Here is a 21,787-nt window from a genome sequence, read left to right on the forward strand (position 1 = left end):
GGCGCTGATTGGCCTGATTTACTCAATAATTACTCCTTTATTATAAATAATAGAAAAAAATGGTTCAGGACTTTTCGACTCAGTTTTATTTCTTCTATCTGCCTACGAGAGATTGTACGGCAATTCTAGGACACCCTGTTTATAGATATGATATATGTATTGATATATATATATGGATATGATATATAGATATGATATATAGATTTTCGAAAAAGGAATGTTTCTTAAATGCAAAATATTGCTGTTACTCAACTACATTATGAAAATATATATGATATACAATATGTATATATATATATATATATATATAAAATATATATGATATGTATATATATATATTTAATATGCATACGTTAATATGCATTTGTATTTGTATGTATGTTTACTATTAGCATGAGATTATTTGAACATTGTCAAAAACATTCCTTTATTTATGTCGCATTTTTCACACACACACACACATTTTAGTCATTTTTCAAAAGTACTTTTTTATTCCTGATTGGCTTGTCCGACAACTAAATGTTTCTTAAAGTGATCGACAATAGCACTCGCCATCTCCATGCTGTCTTCACACGCTGGGAAACGACTTGTAAATTTATAAATGAAGGAGAAAGTTTTGTTCTCTTTTTCCACGATATTTTCCTCGATTGTTTTTAGTTCTTCCGGAAGGATGAACGTAACTGCCGTGAAAATGTCTTTCCTGTAAAAAATAAAAAAACAAAACAGCCAACGAGTATAAAATGTTGTCGTACGAGTCATATTACGAATATAATTCTTACGGATTTACACACACACAAACATACATACGTTACAATAAGATCCATGTAATAATTAAATTTGTGATATCTGTAATATGCTTGTAAACTGTTACATATATTATTCGTTGGGCAATGCATCAGAATATTACTAAAGAAGGCAGAGTACCCGTATTTTAATATTGAAACTTTATGAGGATTTCTTGAGCCATTCAATAATTTGTCGAGCATGTAAGCTAGTAAGCTGACAGGTGAATTCATCAGACTAAGTACTGAAAACAACATATCACATTTAAAACAATACTAGATTCTTAATTATTATTTTTTTGAGGAGAGGGGGGAGTTTGAAACTTTCACGTATAAAGTTGCGTAATAACAGAAGTACGTCACATACAAAGTGTGTTTATGGATGTCGAAGGAGATATTTTATCGTATTTGTGTGTCAACTGTATAGAATCTTTTTCCAGTGCATTGCGGCGGTTGATTGTTTCTAATAGATACTCAGACAGACTAAGCCAATGTGTAACGTGGCACAGAACATAATGCACACCCAGTATACTAAACATAATTTAAGTTTTCATATTATACATATACATTACGAAGAAAAAATAATGTATAATATTAATATTATTTAAAGCACATATATATATAAACTTACTTCTCCGGATGATTCATCGCCATCGTGGCGGCGATAAGGGAGCTCCAGTCGTCGCAATGAATGTAAAACTGATTCCGGTTAAGCTTTTTCATAAGTTTAATTAAAATGTCGCCTATGCTTTCGCACGTTAAGTCATCATCTTGTTTCTTAGGAACGCCTGAGAAACCGAATCCAGGCAAGGAAGGCACTATCACTTCAAATACGAAATTACTTGCCTCTCTTTGAGCAGTCAGTAACGGTATGATGTTGTAAAATTCTATTACGCTGCTAGGCCATCCGTGCAACATCAACAATGGCACAACATATTTGTCCGTACAATCCGGTTTCACATAAATAAAATGAATATCTATTTCTAAAATTAAAGAAAAGACCGATTACAATAAAATCTAATTTGAGATTTTTAATTTCTTTTAACTATTCTAATTTTCTTATTTTACTTTGTGGATTGAAGTGCTTGCTATACTTTGTTTTTTTTTTTTGTTTTTTTTTCTTTAACAATATTTTCTTTTAATTTGTGAAAGCTTTTGCCTTTTGTTAATAATGACTGATATCCATTTCACTGTTGTACATTGTGTGTCGCGTGTTGTTGTTTTACATTTTTCCAGTAAAATAATAAAAGGTTTTGAACGATCAAGGTGAGAGAGAAGGCACAACAAGAGAGGAACGATATAAAACTTGTATATATTATCAAAATTAATTAATTACTATATATTATAAATTAATTATTATACATTATCAAATAACGACACATTATTAAAAATATGATTAAAACTGGCAGTTTTTGTTGGACTTGTCATATAAAAAAAATTTATAAAAATCTTTTTATTGAAAAGTGACTCTTTTTTTCAACAAATATCATCAGTAAAGGGTTTTGTAAAAGCAAACATGAATCTTTAAAATAATTTTAACGGCTTTATTACATTTTGGACATCATAACGATTTTATCAATATTTTATTACGTATGAACATGATTTATATTAAAATTAACGCGTGATGGATTTCCAACAATAATTTTGTTGTTCCTCAAGATGAATTGAGCTGAAAGTATGGAGCATTGAACTACGTGACATGCGTGATCACTGTTTATATTCTATTGTACACGTGCCGACTTTACCGTCTCTGTTATTGTGTAATCCCTCAGTTTATAACTTGTTGACTTATAAAATTTAGCAAATATTTTATCTTTATTTAATAGAAAAACCGAGTATATATATTTATGTACTGATATAATGGTAGAGACATACTGTTTATAATTATTTTTGTGTATTAAATGCGTTAATGAATATTTGATCAAAGTGATTTTGAAACGTCTATATTTGTTTACTCAAGATCTTTTTCACTGAGTGTAGTTGCGTGCATTACTGAGCGTGTTTTTACTTAAATGATTTTTTTTTAATAGTGAAAAAAAGGAACGATTAAAATTGATGTATTTTAATACTATATGTATTAATATTATATTATTATATTAACTACATATTTTAGCTACTGTGGTTTATATAGTTAGAGTCTGTAATAAATGCGCGCATTGCAAGAACAACTTTTACAATTTAAATTTCCAAATTTGTGTTAATTAAATTTTGAAATTAACTTTGAATTGTTCTACCTAGTAAAGAAATCTAGAAAGATTTTAACATACAATTTCTCACTACTTATTGTTATAGTTATCTTTCTCTCTCTCTTTCTCTCTCTCTCTCTCTCTCTCTCTCTCTCTCTCTCTTTTATAAGTTATTATTTAAACAAGTTACTTTTATAGCTTTATGATATTAATATAAATAATAATTTTTGTATTGTATCCTTACTATCAATTTTTGTCGTAAAATGTGGATAAGTGTTAATGTATCTTTCTTGTTTACGAAAACTCTTAAGATTTTCCAAATATTTCATAATTTCACATAATTGTTTGGTAATATTATATTGTGTGTCTTCAGGATTTTGGAGTATCAAGTTCTCATTTTGTTGAAAAAAATTCAATTTACTTCGTAATTCTTTTTGTAAATTCTTTATATCTTCACGTGTTTTCTGTAAATAATTTTTTCCAATTACTTGTTTAATTATCAGTCAGACTTTTTTTTTATTAAATTGTCTTTTCTAATTGATGAATATGTTGGTTATAATCTACTGGACTTACCTTTGCGGAAAAAGAAACTTTACACGGTTTGATACCATTGTTTGATGTGAAATCAATCCCAAGATATCTCGTGGCAAAACTACTCAAACGGTTTTCGTTTTCAGGTATTAATTGTAAGGTCATCATATTGTCAACAAATTTTGTTTTAGATTTTCACTTTACTTAATTAATAAACAAACTAAATATTTCGTCTAAGTTTAAATTAACTTGATTTTATATACAAATACTTTCTTGATGCTCTTTCTACAACAATTTTCTGAAAACGTCCGAATCGTAGCGTTGTTGTGCGTGCACTGCGAGCCAGGACTGTTTCGAATACTTGCCACGTAATGGTTAGGTTTACAAGCTTCTCAAGAGTGGGACGAGAGGTCTAAGATAACGATTCGTATTTTCGAGTATATAAAGGATGTTCATTTGTGAAACGTTTTCACCTCGATATCTTTTGTAGCATATGCTGTGTGTGAAAAAATATCGAATATAAAGCTTGAATAAAAAAAAAACAGTTTTAAAAGGGATGTATAATAGTGACATTAGAAACTGTCTAACTACCGAGTAAACTTCTGAAAAAAAATTCTTTTACTTTTGCAGAGTTTATGTTAAAATTCGACTATGTAATTCCATATAAATTTTTCTAACAATGACTGACTTATTTTATCTGTTCGGGTGATTATTACTTTGGATAAAACCACGAGCTAAAACCTTTTCAACATTACTTAGAGTCATGTTCTCTTGATGAAATACGAGAACGAAATTAATTGAATTTGTGTTCGTTAAATTTTATAGCAAGTAATTACTACGAGTGCGATATTTATTTTATTTCAGAAAATATAACGTTACCGCATGATTGTTACATTTTAAACGTATTGTATTTTTGTATTAATGTTGTTTGTATATAAAGTTAGCATTTCTTATGTTTCTTCACTCTGCACGAGATGTAACGTTACTAGATTTGTTATTCGTTATTGGAAATTGCACTCTCAGAGCCATTATCGTTACTGTTATTTAAATTGACGTCAATTCTCTCTCTGAGCAGCGCTGCGCTCGCCTCATGTTTTTCTTACGAATTTCCTACGTTCTGTACCGAAGCGTAGTTCCACGCTCGCGAAAGACTATTTGCCATGTAGGAATATTGTCGTGCTGCGTGATAGTTCACAAACAGAGGTTTGTTTTTTGACCGACACGACTTACAATACACACATACGGTATGTACACTCGGCAACAATGATTCGCGAAGGCCGTCGGGTGTACAATAACAACAGTGAAAACACACATATAACTTGCCTAACTTGTATTTATTTTTTTTTCCAAAAAATGCAGTGAAAGACGATAGGTTTGCGTATGTCAAAGGGAAAAGCTTGTTGTCGCGTGTCAGAAAAACTGATCTCGCGTTAATACGTTATTAAACAATTTAGTTAAATATCCGAAATTGTATCTACACAGAAGCGTGTCGTTCTCAAACAAAAAAGTAATTCAAATTCTCCAAAAAATACACATCGCAATTTTGAGATAACGATCGCTGTTCTCGCGCAACGCAAAAACGGAGCGTTGACGGATAAGCGAGAAAAGTCTCGCGAACGTTATTTGCTCGCGTCTCTGTCTTCCTTTCTCTCTCTTTTCTTTCTCTCTCTCCTTCTGCTCTGACATGCCAGCAAATAAGCGACGTCGGGAACAGTTTCCGTGATAGCACACCGTCGTACACAAGGTGGTTTATAACCGGCGCTTCTTCCGGCATAAAAACACGCACGATCGCCAATGGTTAACGCCAGAATGTCGCTGGTGAACGTTCCTGCACTTTATTCCTTGTTCGCGGGTTTTCTCTCTCTCTCTCTCTCTCTCTCTCTCTCTCTGTCTCTCTCACTTTCTCTTTGCTCGCGTTCCTCTCCCTTTCTCGGCATTGTCGTTTCTCTCGGATTTTATATGTCCGTCGTCCGCGCCGACACCCCCTTTGGTTCTTCCGCTTTTTACTGCCGAACAATACACAATTCTATCGTTTCGCGGAGATATGTAGCGGGTTGAACACAAGCGCGATTGTGAATCTCGCGACGCGTTGGGTGGCTTCTCGTTCGTGACCACGGGAGGGGGAGGTTCACCTCGAGTGCAAGCACGAGAGGTGTATCGAGTGATCGAGAGCGAATATATTTTGTGGTTGCACATTCAGGAAAGAGGGTCTCAATACGGAAACTTTATTAACATCGAGTCACTTGTTATCTCTTTCCCGCGAGAGAGAGAGAGAGAGAGCGAACACTCTTCGAACACTCTTCCTGCCTCGGTACACTATCATCGTTTTCTCTCGCGGGAATCGATAACGCAATAATCAATTTCGAAACTAACTGAAATACGCTTTCGGCACGTTTGGTGTGGTAAATGGAAAAGGATCCGATTAGATTTTCTTTAAAGTGTGTCATGTATTTGGCGATTGATAATTTTGGATTTGGAAAAAAAAAAAAATTGAAATCTCCTAATCTGTGAGAACGCGCGGGTCTAACGTAAATATCTTTGACGATAATATAAAGTTGTGGATTGCGGTCGGATTGCTCGAGGAGAATAGTTTTTTTTTTTCTGCGAGTGTGTGCGCGATATACGGATTAATTTTTATTTATATCCCGGAAACGTTGTGTCCCGGAACGACGGTGTGCGTTGTCGTTCTACCCTTCGCGTTTTAGCAAGCGAACCGCAGCCCCCCGTAAATATCGCACGGGCGCGCACGCATTTACGTACGTTCGCAAACTGCAGTTTGGCAAACGTCCACTTCTAAATTCGAATTTACGTGGCATCGCGGTAAAGCTGCGCCCCGAACATTATTTTAAATCACCGTCTATCGCCGGTATTGATCGCGCGCGTTTTCGCTCCGGCGAGAGATATATCGGAACACACGCGCGCGAACAACGTAACGAATTAAGTTTATTGCGTTACACGTTCGCGCGCGCACAACTTCGACATACGGAAAAATACATGTTTTGGCATTAGAGCTCGGAAACTGGGAAATTATTAAAGAGCTGAACAATGAGCATTTGCTCCCCCACAGCACAACGCGGGAGATCAATTGTAATCGACCATCGCGTAAATAGTTTACGTGTCAACAATTACACGCTCGGTACATTTTGTATCAGCGAGCAAACACGGTTTCTCTATAAATAAATGTTATTATATGTTACTTTTTGTTTACTTTGCGTTGTGTTGTCTCGAACGGCACAGATTTATGAATTTTTCACTAAGCGGTGCGACGAAACAAAATAGAGCAAGCAAAAGGACAGAGTTCAATTATGCAACTTTAAAAAGGAATAATGCACATATGCATATATTCTAATACACATATGTATTCTAATAATAATACACGATATATTAAATGTAAAATCAGATAGAGAGTGTGTATACATATTCAATGCGCGCGCGCGTATTAATCAATGCTGCAAACGAGCTTGTTCGACAACCGAACCGATTCGATTCTCTCGAGTATTTGTAACAAATATTATACGCTTCTCCGCAAATATACCAACAAGCGCGCGCGCGCGCGCACGCGGAGTTGTGTGCTTATACGATTCGTCGCTTTGTAAATGGTCCGCCTATTTACGGTGTCGTCGTGATTTGCTGCGCCGGAAATTCGTTTGCAATCTATTTTCGCGATCTCGCATGTCGCACATGCGCCGCAACACGCGATATATATATATATATATATATATATATAATGAGATATAAATTCGCATTTTTTTTGTAAAAAAAAGAAGGAAGAGAGAAAGAAGGCTTATCGCAATGGCTTATCGGTCGACCTTTTAGCGACAGTTTTCGAGAAAGTCGTTATCCGGGAGCAACTCTTATCTCCGGCCAACCCCTTTTACTCGCGTGGTAATAGCCGGCACGATGATCCGCGCGGCGCGAAATCTGCTCTGCGATTTGCCGCAAGTCCATTTTCCTTCTTCGTAAAACGTGCGTTTACACGGCACGGCTGCAGCATGATTTTTCTCGTGCGCGCGCGCGCGATAGAGGGAGAGGGAGAGAGAGAGAGAATCCCGGACCGAGGAAACAATACCCTGCACCGTCGTAAATATACCGACTGACGCGCATCCCCCGCCCGGTACGACCGGAATTACACCACCCGGCAAGTGGCGCGCTCGCTCGCATTCGAATGCGCGGCGCGCCCGTGTGTTCGAGGAATGCCACGATGCGGCGGAGAACGATAAGAGATCGTTTCCCACCGATATATTTTGCCCCGCAGACAATTAATCCCGGTTTATAGAATCCGACGAAGCGCGCGCGTGCGTTCGCGGAGGGAAGCGACTTTCACAGGATGTGAATACATATACATAAATTATATCTAAAAGAATAATTCAACAACTGCAGAAAAAGAGAGAGAAAAGAGAGAGAGAGAATGTGTGTGTGTGTGTGTGTCCGTGCCACAAGAGTGCAGCCCTTGAAAGGTTGAACAATCTCTGAATACTCCATATTCATGAAACCGAAGCACTTCGGTCCTTTTAGTCGTGAGACTTTCTTACTGTGTGACGGCGCGCACTTGTTTTTTTTTTTTATTTTTTTTTTATTTTTAAACATTTTTTTTTAGTTTAGAGACTACAAAGAAAATAACTACGCGTGAAAACGGGCCAAGTTTTAAATGCGCACACAACTTGGTGTGACAATGAGCTATTGTAACTTTTTGATGATTTCACGCGATGATTCAATTAATAATTTAATTCAAAAGTTTTGTTTCATATATTCATATAGTGAATTTGAGACGAGAGACGTACTTTCAACTTGAACGTCACGACTTGGTGATTTTCTGATTCGATCGAAGTCAATCTTCGCGGCAACAAATATCTCACCAACGTTTCTGCGAAGGCAAGATTTTTCTCGTAAACCCATTCCCCGTCGATAGCCGGCTATATGAGTTACGGCCGATAATTATTTGAAGTCTCGGAACAAAGGAGGGTCGTATCGCGGCGCGAGGATTAGAACGCGGTAACGAGTGGAAAGGGAGCATGTAAGCCGCGTAAATGATAACAGCGAACATCGCGCGGAGCAGCACGATAAGACTTAATTGTGGCCTTGTTGTTCTTCCCCTCGGCTGCATTCTCGTTTGGTTCTTTCTCATCCTGACGAATATCCCGGTCTTTCGATCTTCCGCTCCGCAACGATCTTGTACGTCTTCGAAGGATATTCGTTTTCCCCCGATGTTGCCCGGACGTTTCTTTCGCTCCCGCGTTCTCTCGCCGAAACTCAATAAAATACGGGAACGTTACTAGCCGCTAGTTTCTAGATAAAGTTAGGTCTCGTCCCGTGTTCAACCGCGAGATGTGCTCTCTCTCTCTCTCTCTCTCTCTCTCTCTCTCTCTCTCTCTCTCTCTCTCTCTCTCTCTCTCTTTATCCGGCAAATGATCGGGATTTCACAAAATCGGAAGACGCAAAAATGCCAATACGATAGAAACCGAAATCGCTTTAACGTCCATCGCGCGCAATCAACTGAGCTGTTAGAGAATAAGGCGAGTAACAACTTCGCTGCTGAGAATCACGTGTTCTGGTTTCGCATATTTCCGACGTTCGTTCCTTCAGCTCAATCTGCGCGCGAGATGTATAAAAGTTTTTCGCGGAATTTACTGTATATATACTACTACTGGTCTCCGTTAAAGAAGTTGCTCGCATATTTCGCGCGAAAATGCGCGGATTTCTCTCTCTCTCTCTCTCTCTCTCGTCTCTCCTCCTCTCGCTTTTGTGAATAATTTCTCATTTGTCGACCCGGCTCGAGGAAGGCGCCAAAAGTTGTGCGTTTTATCACACGTACGCGTTACGCAACATCGTGGCGCATTCCAATTAAATTAAATTGCGATGCGCATCCTAGGCTTTCCGCGCGCAAAATGCTCTAACCGCTTTAAAACGGTCGTCCTCTTCCTCGCCCGCGTCCGCTTTATTCCATTTTGTACAATGTCCATGCTATGTCCGCAGGACGGCGCGGGACAATAGCACGGAAGAACCGTATCCCATTGTAGCTCTCCCCCCCCGTTCTCCCTCTTTCCCCTTTCTGCCGGAGCTCCCTTCCGACCGCCGCGGCTACCAATTTAAAATTAATTGCAAAACTCACGAAGAGCGCGAAGAGCTTCCTGTTCCCTCTGATTTATATCCGCGTTTCCTCGCGTCAAAAATTTCGCTCGTCCCGGTCAAAAGTTTGTTTTGCCTTGTTTACTTTTGTTCTCAAGAGACTTCCCGAGAGGATGCACGGGCTATAAAACCGAGGAGAGATTCAGTAAATTTTTAAATAAAGCGGAGAAGTAATGAATTGAATAGACCAGTTTAAATTCTAGATTCAGCTAATGATGTGTCTAACTATTTGTGCGATGTGAGTGTGAATTCCATTGAAATTCCATTGCGCTTAAAATTAAACCGGAAAGCGGAGACGATCGAACGTTGTCCACAGTGAAATCTTCGATTTCGCGGATGGGGAATGTTTCTTTCTTTTTTTTTTTTTTTTTTTTAGTGTTGAAAATCGGATCGCACGCAGATGCAGCGTCGTTGGGCTTAAAATCCGACATGATGCATCGCTGCGAGTCGCAATTTGGTCTGACTCTCTTCGCGCGCGCGAGCTGTTCGGCGAACGATCGGAAAAAGGCTGTGCACCGGGCGATCTGGCGAACGCGGTTACGCGTCATCGAGATGAGTAGATTTTTCGCTTGGTGAATTATTCGAAAATCGCGCTTTAGAAAAAAATTACGCCTTTTTTCGAGTCAAAATTAAGCGGAAATAATGCACGCAAAGTTAAATCGCGTGTTATTTTATCGTGTCTTCTCATTTGTATCCAAAAAAAAAAACAAAAAAAACAAAAAAAAACAACAAGCTGTCAAAGAGAAGCGGGGAAGCTACTTCAGGCGGAAACGCGCAACGTAACAAAGTTGTAACGATGAATAAAAATGATGTCGATACGTCCGCTCGAACGAGATTCCCACACAAGCGGATATTTGGCTTTATAAAAACGTGAATAAAATCCGATTATTTACGAGTGGAATCGGCGTTTTGCCATGCGCGATGCTGCTGTATGTGACATTTTCCCAGCGGCGATGCAACTCTTTGTAAATGCCATTTTTTGATATCGAATTAGGTTACGGTCTTCATATCTCTTCGAGTTGTCTTCTGTTTTTTTTGTTTTTGTTTTGTTCTGGTTTTTTTTTTTTGTTTTTTTTTTTACGTTCTGACATGTGCAGACGGCGGCGAAACGTTGAAATCTCCCATTGTATCTCGATGTGTAATTGCGTGATTTAAAATTTTAAAGATCCCTTTGCCGTTTTTGCCGCGGCATTTACACTCCCCCCAAAGGAATAAAAATGATTTATTTAATAATTGCATTATCGGATTTTGTTTATCCCTCTCGCGCGTTTATCTCTTTTGCGCGAAGAAAAACCATTTGAAGACAAAAACATGCAAATTGTGAGTTTAAATAAAAAAACTCTCTCGTGAAAAATACGTAAACAAGATACGAATTAACGAGCGAAGAAATTTTTCATCGCGCGCCGGTAAAGAAACGCGATTTATTTTCGCATTCGCTTCTTCGACGATTGTGCGAAGCGTTAAACAGCGCGGCGCGTTGCAAGGCGCGCGAGTTACGAGGAGGAAACGGAGTGCTTCCTATACTATTTGGATTTTGAGAAAATAGAACGGTCGGCCGCGTTTCTGGGAGAACTTTAAAACAGCCGCGTCTCGCTCGACGACAGTAATGAAAATTAAATCGCACGCCTCGTGACGTTCGCGAAAGTTCGGCGATTTCGACGTAACTTTTTAGCACGCGCGGATTTCCAGAGCCTGGAAATACGGGAGAGAGCACGAATTTTACTGAATGCATTTGGCGCCGACTACCAGCCTGGAATTGCTTTCATCAATTGCACCCGCGTACGTACACGATAAAATTCAGAGGGATTTAGTTTTACGAAGCGCGTCTGTGAGGTAAATCACTTGAAGGCGATAATTCAACGCCCGAATCATAAAATAAACTTTTTGCATTGAAAAAACTCGTAATACGTATCGACTTTTGTACACACTCCTTTTTGTTGTTGTTGTTGTTGAATATTTGATTAAATAAGCGTCGTGTGTTCCCGCGCGGTCCCCAAAAATTCTATTAAGCGGCGAAACTGTTCGAAGTTTGTTCCAGCAAGGTGTAAAAACACTATTTTTCTTTTACGAGACCAGCGTTGCGCGTTTTCGGACTTTTGACGCATCACGCGCGGGATTATGCGCAATCGGCAAGCTGTATATCGATTTTGAGGGGATTTTCGCAAATTGGATGTTACGTTGTGTACGAGTGTGCGATTGAGGATTACGAAACGATAAGCTGATCGATACATAATTGGAAATATCTGCCCGGGCATTCGATTTCAGGTCGGTTATAATCTCAACGCAACGATGAACTTGTCGTTACACGCTCGACTTGCCTACTTTGTTCGGCGCGGTAATGTCTATTAGCGAATCAGCGATCCGTGCTACGTGATAATTAGCCATTCGCCGGCTTGCACGATGCATTTGCGACTTGGGGATGATCGGCCGTAACACGAGATAAAACTCGCGCATACACGCGACTGTGCAAGACTTTCGCTCATCTCGCTTCAACACATGTTAATAGTATTTTAACAAGTATTTTAACTGTGTGTGTGTGTGTTTGACGTTTATATATGCTTATGAGATACATTTCTCGATATACACCTAATGTGTTTCTCATTATGAGTTAGATTTTTTATTTGCACACATGTAATTATTATTGCAAGACTTTTCAAAAAAAGAAGCAAATAGTTTTAATAAACGTTTGTGTAGTAGCGTTTTCTAAACAATTTACACTAAGTAAATTACGCTTAAAAAATTCTACGGTATGGAGAAAGAGAGAGAGAGAGAGAGAGAGAGAGAGAAAGAGAATCGCATCGGGAGTATATCCGAGGAAAAATTTTCGCGCAGTCGAAATGACGGATAAATCGATATGAGTTGCACTTGTCGTACGGTGACGTATGTAGTTTCTCACGTCTTATCTCCGGTCTTTCTCATTCCTGCACGGTTCTTACGATCCCCCTCCCCCAGCATTATCTCTCTCTAAGACGGGAGACTGACAGCGGCGCTACTCAGTCGATTCGCCGCGCTCGTCCATCTCTGGACTCACTCGAAAAAGGGGTCAATATCGAGAACACACTCCCTTTGCATCCCCTTCTCGCTCGTCCCGTTCTTGTAGCTCCTTAACTGCTAACGAAACGCTGATGCCGTCTTTAGACTCCGGCTCGCGTCACAGAAATCTGCTGATCCCGGCGACTTCCCTTCCTCGGGGAAGGAGTATTTAAGCAGATCAATTACTCGACGAGACATCCCAAACTCGCCCGTCACTCGCGCGGAAACGGCAGATATACAACGTAGCCGCTTCGACGGATTACCACGAAGACGATACCCTCCGACGACGACGACGACGACGACGACGACGTTGACGTCGGATGAGACGAAATCGGCGCTTCAATCGTTCAAACGATCCTCCCTCGTTACTCGTCGTCGTGTAATTGATGAGTTCTCTTCGGTAGAGAGAACAAAAAACTACACACGATCTCTATATTTTGCATCGTGAACACTTTTATATTTATTGTTTTTGGAGAAATGGAAATGTCATTTTATCGCTTACTTCCGCGCTTTTGTGCGTGTGCGTGCGCGCGCGGGCGCGATCGCTCTCTCGTAATTTTAACAAATACTTCATAAATTTGATCGCCGTCGGAATTATTCAGCGGCGCGTTTCGCCCGACATGGGTGAAAAAAAAAAAAAAAAAATTCACGAAATCATAAATCCGAAGTCGGGCGCGTGAAAAGTTTCATCGGTTATTCCGGACCCACGGGCGTAATCCCTCGCGAACGAGCTGACATTTTACAACGTATCGCAGACAGGTCATTATTATTCCGTGTATCGAGTGCGCGCGCCGAGAGCAGACATTGTCTGCTCTCGTTTCGCTGCGACCGGCCGCCGCGATGTGCTCATCTGGCTGACTCGACGGAATCGCAATAAAAAGGAAAATGGAAAGAGCACGACGGAGTGCCTAACTCCGATACGCGCTCATAAACGCGTTTATATCGTCAGCCAACGTTGACAGAAGACGTGCGTGTTCGCGCACACAGTCACTCCCTTCCTCCTCCCCACAGTCAGTCACGTATCTACCAGTCATTAATATTCAGGAGAGACACTAGATCAGATTTTATTCGCACCAGCCGTCATAAACCTCGGAATTGACGTCGTCGCAGATAAGGTTGTGACGCGATGCGCGCACACACATTGAACCCAACTTCTCTCTTTCTCTCTTTAGAAACTATGTTTCTCGACTCTTACGATGCTGTAATAGAGCTCAGGCTTAAAATCTTCTCTCGCGTTACATTCGTACATAGACGGACTGCGTATCGCGGAGTTTATTGATTTTATATATCACACGGTGGTAAAAAATCGTACGCGTACTACGATATGAATTTAGGAGCGAACTGCACCTTTTCCAACTCTCGCCAGAGAAATCGAACGATTCGGAAACGATGAACCGATCTTTTTTTTATTGTCTTCGTTGAATTTTAAAAAGACGTGTAACTTGTGAACCGCTTCTCTTCGTATCGGGAGATAAAAGAGAGAGAGAGAGAGAGAGAGAGAAAAGATCGACGATGCGATCGATCGAAATAAAAATCGCCGGTTTTCCTTCACGAAAATGGGATAATAGCACGAGGAGAGAAAATGACGACATGAGGCACGAAATAAGCAGCGCCCAGACCCCAAGAGTCCCCCGACACGAGTCCGCAATAGCATCGGCGGCAGATTCAATTTAAGATAGCCGCGAACTCTGGACTCTCTGAATGCGCTCTACTATATATATTAGAGTTCATAGAAGTTTACTGTATGGTACAGCGCATACACTCTCTCTCTCTCTCTCTCTCTCTCTCCCCTAGTGTTATGTAGGGAGAGTCGAACTAAATTATGCCGCCGCAACGTTAACCGCCTCTCCCCCCCCCCTCCCTACCGAATTTATAATTTCGCATAAATGGACGGTGGCGTTAAACGACGATTAAAGCTGCCGCGATGTAATCCCCCAGACCGGTGAGAGATCCTGCGGGAAATTCTCGCTCGCAAATTCTCCTTTGCGAATAATCAGCATCGCTGATTACTTTGACAATTGGCTTTTACATCTACACGTGTCCGATATATCTCCGCGACAAAGTTGTTTCTTGCGCGATCTAAATTTTTGTCCGATCTTTTTTGAGAAATAAATTTCTCGCGGCGAGACAAGATGGTGGAACAAAAAAATGTACAACGAGAGTTCACGCTCTTTTTGAGATAAATTTTTATTTATAAATTATTCCGAGACGCAAAAAACATTTTCACACGGTGTCGCGCGCGCTTGAGAATCAAAATCGATATCTGCGATATCATTTTGCAATTATCCGTTCTTGCGCGTTCGGGTGAGACTGGCTGACAAGATTAATAGCGGCCGCTTCTTGTAACGTAAATTCTACGGCCCGGCGCAATTTCCAAAGGCAGATCCCCTTATTTCGAATCTGCACTCTCGGCCCCGATTCGAGTTTTAATCGCCCGCGCGCGCGCAGGCGATTTCTCCCGTACTTATTTATTTCGGGAACGTCTTTTAAGACGAGAGTATTTTTAGGGTAATGTACTCTGCGCGCTGACCCTTGTCTTCGGAGAGATCGAATCTCGTTTAAAATATTAATTTAATCGAAATTGCGGCTTAGATACCGGGCTCGATGTTTGTTATCGAGAGAAGGTTGCTGCTATACGAACATCATCTTTAAAAGTTCATATGTACACACGAAACAATCGCATTTGTTCGTAACATGAATACATATATATATATAGTGCAACGTAACTTTCCAAAGTTGTTCAACAACGACGCAAACAGTGAAGAAGATATACGCGCGAGAATACACGGAGTGCTCGAAACGACATTGGCAAGACGCGCCAGCGAAGAGAAACGCGCGCGCGGAGGTTTTCTTTGGGAAGGGACACTCGCGATCTTTTTTTTTTGAAACGCTCTCCGCACGCTCGAGCGACCGAGCGGAAAATCGGGAGTAGCAATATAGGCCAGCTGAGACAGAACAGCGACGTTTGAGAGAGAAAGAGAGGAAGAGAGCGGCACGGTTGCCGATTCCCAATCCGGATACCCTCGCGTCATTCGGAAGCAGCCATTAAAGACAAACCCCATCTCCGATCGAGTCGATCGAGCTCATCGAGCCTTTCGAAATCCTTGCCTTTCCCCCTCTCCGTTTCCCGCTCCGCCTCTTTCTTCGAAATACACGGTGGAGGATAGAGAGAGAGAGGAGATGGGTTTGCATAGGATTCCTCGCTGATCTAAAATTCGAAAAGGGCCGCAGAGCGAACGATGACAGATCAATACGCGCGCGGCTCCTTTCGGATTCGGTCTTCTCTCTTCCGCGCTCCTTTGCGCTCCACCCGATCACCACCAGCGCGAGAAATTCCCCACGATTCCTTTTCCGCCACTTCTCGTATAAATGGAGCCGGCTATGTAAGCGGCCCGCTTTCTTCCCCAGTCGCCGGGTTGAACCTTTTATATGATAATTGCTACGTATTTGCAACAGACGTTGTGTATAAACTGACGGGTCTCTTTATTGGGGAACCAAGCACCCGTATTGTGTGGGCCCGCTAACGCGAACTCGATGGATTCGATACGAGTTCTCTTCTCGCGCCGCAGCCCCGCGCGCCGGGCCGGGGCTTTCAATCCCGAGGCAAGCGCCAGCTTCCTATAAATCCTTCCCGCGTTTCTTTCCGCGACCCGATTTTCTCCGATTCAAAACGGAGGATACACACACTTTTGCGAAGCTCTGTGTGTATCGAATATCGCTCGAATATTGCGGCGTTATGAATTTTTCTAGAATAAATCATATTCATTGAAACTCATTAGAGCTCTCCGTAAGCTCCCAATAATAATAAAGTCAATGTGGTTGTGCGATCGCAAACAAGCTCAGAGATCTCGTCTCACGAGCGAATTTATTTTACACGCGCAGAGCGAGTCACGCACAGATCGAATAGTTGAAATACGTTGAAATGTGCAATTGCTTATTTATTTGATTGATGTATACGACACATGCACATATTTGTGTAGATATTTTTGTTTCTTTAAAATATATCGCGCTCTCTCTCAAACTAAAAAAATAAAATCGTCGTGATTACGTGAAAACGAATAATGCATCCTCGCTTTATCCTCGGTGTCGTTTAGGGGAACGCGTTTCCGCGAGCGTACTAAATATTCATGTAATGTCATCGCGGGAGTAGCGGTAGTTTAATGCTCTGAGGGTTCTAAGCAATTTCGAAGAGAAGATTATGTTCCCGCGGACAGAAACGGCCGCTGAATGAAAACCGCTTGCGGAGAGAGTGTAGGTTGCGCAACGAAAAAGAGAGAGAGAGAGAGAGAGAGAGAGAGAGAGAGAGAGAGAGAGAGAGAGAGAGAGAGATGCGCACTGGCAACAGAACGCGAAGAGGAACGCGGGAAAAAGTGAAACTAATTTTCGTTCGAGCCTCCGAGCTTTCACCGGTCTCTTCTTTTCCTTTCCGTCCGACGAGCCTGTCTGCCTCTTCCGACTTTCTATCCCTTCGCTCCTCCAGCGCTTGCTCGCCCGCCGCTTCTCTCTTCTCTTCTCCTTCGCCTTTGGAAAGTTTCCTCTGCTTACCTAGCAGGAAGTTGGTATCCCTGGTACGTTAATCCCGCAAATAGATGACTTTACGAAATGGTACGGGACCGGAGCTGTCTGGGATCCGGGCGTATTCCACGCTAAAAAGGATAAGCTCTCTCTCTCTCTCTCTCTCTCTCTCTCTCTCTCTCTCTCTCTCTCTCTCTCTCTTTCTCTCCACCGCTCTCCCTTTCCCCGCGAGGATATACTTCGTCCTACCTTTTCGCTCCGTGGTACATCTCCGTGGCACGGCGGAGAAGTAAGGAGGAACGATACCGTTCGTTCGGTTATCAACCGCGCGTCGTCATTATCTTCCGTCGCACGCTCGTCCTCACTTCCAAGGGGGAGGTTTTCATATTCCTCTCTCTTCGTGTCGATTACCGCGTATCTTCGCGGGATTCGGATGGAAATTCTTGGCGCTCGAGCGAGCTATTCGATCGTGACGTAAACGGCTTGAGTAATCGTCGCTTTCATCGAATTGATAGCACAGAGATCTAATCGCGCATGAAACTAAAGAAGGTCTTCACGACATGTATTGTATATATATATATATATATATATATATATATATATATATATATATTTGCGTATACGTAAATATTTATAGCGAAGTGTATCGTCACTAGTTGTCGTCATTGCGATCGGTTTGTCGTTTTATAAAAAATCTCATTATTTTTTGTCAGAATATTTCAAAGTCTTTGGACTGCGGGGGCTTGTTATTTTCTTGTTACAGTTTTTTTCGATAACTTCTGTAACACCTGTGTGTGGAAAACGCGTGCAGAGTGGTTGGTTTCGAGCTCGCAAAGCGCCGTTGTAATCTACAAAGGCAACAAGAGAACCGACAACAAAAGAGAGACGCTTCCTCGTGCCGCGGGTTTCTAGTGTCTCTCTCGGTGAGGGCGAGTTGTGGATAGAAGCGGAAAGGGTGGGTTTGGGCAAGCACTTAAGCAGTCTGACAGTTAAATTTAAACTACGCCCGCGTCGCGCGCTATCATCCAACGGCTCTGATCTACGGCAACCTCTCGAGGGCAGTATCTTCCCTCCCGCTCCCGGATGTCCAATTTACATACAATTGCACCTGTGTTTCATTAACCCGTACATATTTGCACGCGTGGCGCACGACGATTATACCGAACGGTATCCGAGAGCCCCGCGTTTGCCGAGATATCGGCGCGCGTTTATGCGCGTCGTCGTTTTCGGACGAGCGAAATCCAATGGCGCAGCGAGAGATCCCGTCCCGCTCTCGAAAGAAGAAATCCACGTTCCGGCAGATTTTCGCGCGTTTCAAAGCCCGTTTGTTAATTGAACGATTTCACAGTACGTACGACGCCCGGCTCTCTCGTGAGGAAATATTTGCACGTTTCGACGTATTCGTTTCTAATGGAAATCGTCCGCTTTTACGTTTCGTTTTTTTTTTTTTTTTTTTTACGCGATAGAATAATTGGAAAAAGTGACGTTCAAGATATAACGAAGGATACACACCTGATATCATTAAAACGTATGTATTTGCAATTTTGTTTGTGTGTTTTTGAAGTTTTATCGGGAGCGCTCTGAGAACATTGTTTTTTTTTTTTTGTTTTACGCGAACAGAACGATGTACAAATAATATTGCTAACATTAAAAAACGTGTGAAGAGCGTGTGAAGTTGAAAAAACGGAGCAGTGTTGAACAAGATCGGATCGCGCCTCTCGAAGATGACGAATTAGAAACTCGTGTTCCGCAAAGGCAATATTGTCGCTAAACAGATTTGATTGAAAAGTTTGACACGAACGAAAGTTCTCGTCGTCGGCGTATTTTGATTATTACCACTCGTTCGCTTACCGTCGTCCGACGTGTTATCGCCGATTGTCTGACGCGTGATTTTACGCGGCTGGAGATTCAGTGCTGCGAACGCATCGCGCGAGTTAAAGTTGCGCGCGCGCAAAATTATACTATAAATTATATATCATTTCCGTGTATACGTCCGTGCATTTGTAACCACTATAAATCAAGAGAGCTTCTGGCAACGGCGCACACGTACGTTATGCTTTCAGCTTGCATCCGGTGGAATACGAGCAGTCACTGCTGCAGTCGCTCCTTGTGTGCACCCACCTCCCCCCCCCCTCCTCCTCCTTCCCTCTCTCGCGAATAAATGTCTTTTTGGTCTAACCGTCTCTCGTGGAACACGACGATGTATCTCTAACAAATTATTTGAAAATTGTGACGTATGACGTGCGCGCGTAGAAAAAACAAACAACTGATATAAAACACACGTAGCAATACATTATATCAAATTCGCGAAAAGAGTTAAATGGGAAAACAATATATATAAAAAAAAAAAAAAATGCTCTCGACGATATTTCATTGCGCGACTCTTTGATTTGTTTAATTCACACATCAAGTACTGAATAAAACACACGTAGTGTATTAAATATAAAATATGCGCGCGCGAAAAATCCCGACGCGACACAATTTTTTTTTTTTTTTTTTCCTTTTAATGTCGGCGGGTATTATTGCGCGTACACGACGACATTATTGTCGGCATTAAACGTATCGAGTGACGATGACGTCATTTCGAGAGTCATATCGTGACATATATTTTACGTGGTGTGCTTGTGCGCTTTATGCGCCCGGCGGCGATACGTAAGTACCCGGCCGCCCTACCTACCTACCCTCCTCCCCCCTTCACCCTATTTGCCTCGCGCGCATAGCGAGTATCTACTCTCAATCTGTCAGTTTCCCTCCCCCCCGATATGTTCCCACTACTCCCGAGCACATTTGCGTTAGCGGGACTGTAAAGCAGATGCAAATACGTTGGTATTACTGTGCTTCCGTCTTCCATCGCAAAAGCGAAGCGTATAAAATATTTAACACCCTATCGGGATATATACAGGCGAAACATCACGTGTCTCATAAATACTTCTTCGAAAGGTGTTCGCGCGCTGTTGGTGCGTGTCCGCTTTTTCTCGGAGATGAAGAATAGGACGAGAGAGAATTGAAACATATTACAAGTGATCTTTGTGTTTACTCATGGATCTTTAGTAAGTATTTATTTAGACGAATTTGTGCGCCCCATCGAGAAACTTTTCATATTCCATATTCATATTTAATTCACGCACGCCGCAAGTTTTCTCCCCGCCCCGTGTTGTGGCAATATATTTCAAAGAATACTCCGCCGTCGGGACGATTTCGCGGCGACTGTCGAGCTGCAGCGATATTAAGCGATATAAATTTCGAAATGGACGTGTGTGCGCAAACGTTTGCGCGGGTCGTCGTCGTTGGCGAGAAAAACAATAAACCCCGAAAAACTACATTAATCCTTTGCCCCCGCGATGACGAGCAGTCGCTTTGGGGGGCGAGGAACGCTCTTCTTTTGTCCCGTTCTCTTTCGTTCTCGCGGAAGCGAAAAGATTTTCCCAGAGAATAGCTCTCCTCCCACGCGTATCGGTATTTAATCTCGGTGCCTGGCGCTTCGCATTCTCCCGACAGTTCGAACCGCGCCTTCCTCTTTCTCTCTCTCTCTCTCTCTGTGTGTGTACAGAGGTATATACGTGTCTATGTTTGCAATCGCTTTCGTTCGGTATCGATGTTTTTCATCGCAATCGCGCTGCGAATCAAGCGCGGAGACCGTAAACCTGTATCTATCGTTTCTCACCGAGCTTCCCGATCCGAGTCCAAGCACGTCGAAAAGAAAAGATCAAAATGTCTAAGAACTTTCTCGGCACGTTTTCAACGCGTTCTTCAAATTAATTCGCCGCAATTTACCATTACGATATTATGTGTGAACATTGATATTATGATGTTATACATGGACAAACAGTTGTATTATTATTATTACACAATACGCCTCACAATATCCACAAACCTGTGTGTAAATACGCTGTAGGGTTTGAATTTTTTAAATAAATTTCACGTAAACAGACAGAAATAACAAATATGTTATTTCGGTTAAAGAGAATTGTCAGATTTTTTTTAAATTCCATTCGAGAAAAGTCCGAAAATTCTTTGTTTATCTCGCAAATGCATTTGTTCGCAGAATGTGTTTTATCGTCAATTATGTATCGTCGACGTTTCCGTCCGATGTGTTGTGGAAGACAATTTTATTTAAATTTCACGTAAAGCTGTGCGCGCATACACCATTCTCGAAATTGCAAAATCCTTCTTCGACGGAAAGCCGCGTCGGAACGAAGCGGAAATCCGCTGTGCGTCCACTCAATCACCCCGGATTACATCGGAGGTCGAATTGCGCTCCTTTACGCTCCCTACGAATCCACGTGCTAAGTCATCAGATCCTAAGGTCCTCGCATACGTGCTCGCTTACGTGTACGCGCGCGAGGGTTGCAACAAGATGATAAGGGTCAAGGGATGCATTGTCGTAACGAGCCGTAAAGAGAGGTCCTAAAAGTTGAAACGCACCCGTAAGATGACCCGTTCCTCAGGTCGGGATGGAAAAAAAGTCTTCGAAGGGGTGTAAAAGCAGCCCCTTGTGCTCTCGAACGCGCGTTCTGTGTCAGGAAAAACATTGCCTCTCATACCGGACGCTCCTAAAAGCACGTTAGAAACGTTAATAGTCGCCGTGAGAAAACACGTGGGACATTTAATTTA

At 41.7% G+C, this 21,787-nt stretch overlaps 2 protein-coding genes across 2 annotated transcripts in view; one reads left to right on the forward strand and one right to left on the reverse strand.

The window, feature by feature from the left end:
• LOC109854418 (E3 ubiquitin-protein ligase MIB1) overlaps positions 1 to 21,787 on the forward strand; it is a 353,567-nt gene that overhangs the window by 240,344 nt on the left and 91,436 nt on the right. The window lies entirely within an intron of this gene.
• LOC109854419 (juvenile hormone epoxide hydrolase 2-like) lies at positions 343 to 3,830 on the reverse strand. The gene is made up of 6 exons (XM_020427488.1): positions 3,542 to 3,830; positions 3,213 to 3,432; positions 1,414 to 1,765; positions 1,150 to 1,313; positions 808 to 1,027; positions 343 to 700 (listed from the first exon to the last, which is right to left on the reverse strand). The coding sequence occupies exons 1-6, from the start codon at positions 3,665 to 3,667 to the stop codon at positions 490 to 492; spliced, it is 1,293 nt and encodes a 430-aa protein (XP_020283077.1). The 5' UTR covers positions 3,668 to 3,830; the 3' UTR covers positions 343 to 489.

This window comes from Pseudomyrmex gracilis, unplaced genomic scaffold (genome assembly GCF_002006095.1).
Source record: "Pseudomyrmex gracilis isolate BER0280 unplaced genomic scaffold, ASM200609v1 scaffold_65, whole genome shotgun sequence".
Taxonomy (NCBI): Eukaryota; Metazoa; Arthropoda; class Insecta; order Hymenoptera; family Formicidae; genus Pseudomyrmex; species Pseudomyrmex gracilis.

What these genes read in the sequence shown, in the direction of transcription:
- LOC109854419 (XM_020427488.1), bottom strand. Translation starts at nt 3,667, where the DNA reads ATGATGACCTTACAATTAATACCTGAAAACGAAAACCGTTTGAGTAGT. An exon ending in GCGATGAATCATCCGGAGAA is followed by an intron (nt 1,314 to 1,413) that starts GTAAGTTTATAT and finishes AATTATGTTTAG; the next exon opens with TATACTGGGTGTGCATTATG. An exon ending in GACATCCATAAACACACTTT is followed by an intron (nt 1,028 to 1,149) that starts GTATGTGACGTA and finishes TGTTGTTTTCAG; the next exon opens with TACTTAGTCTGATGAATTCA.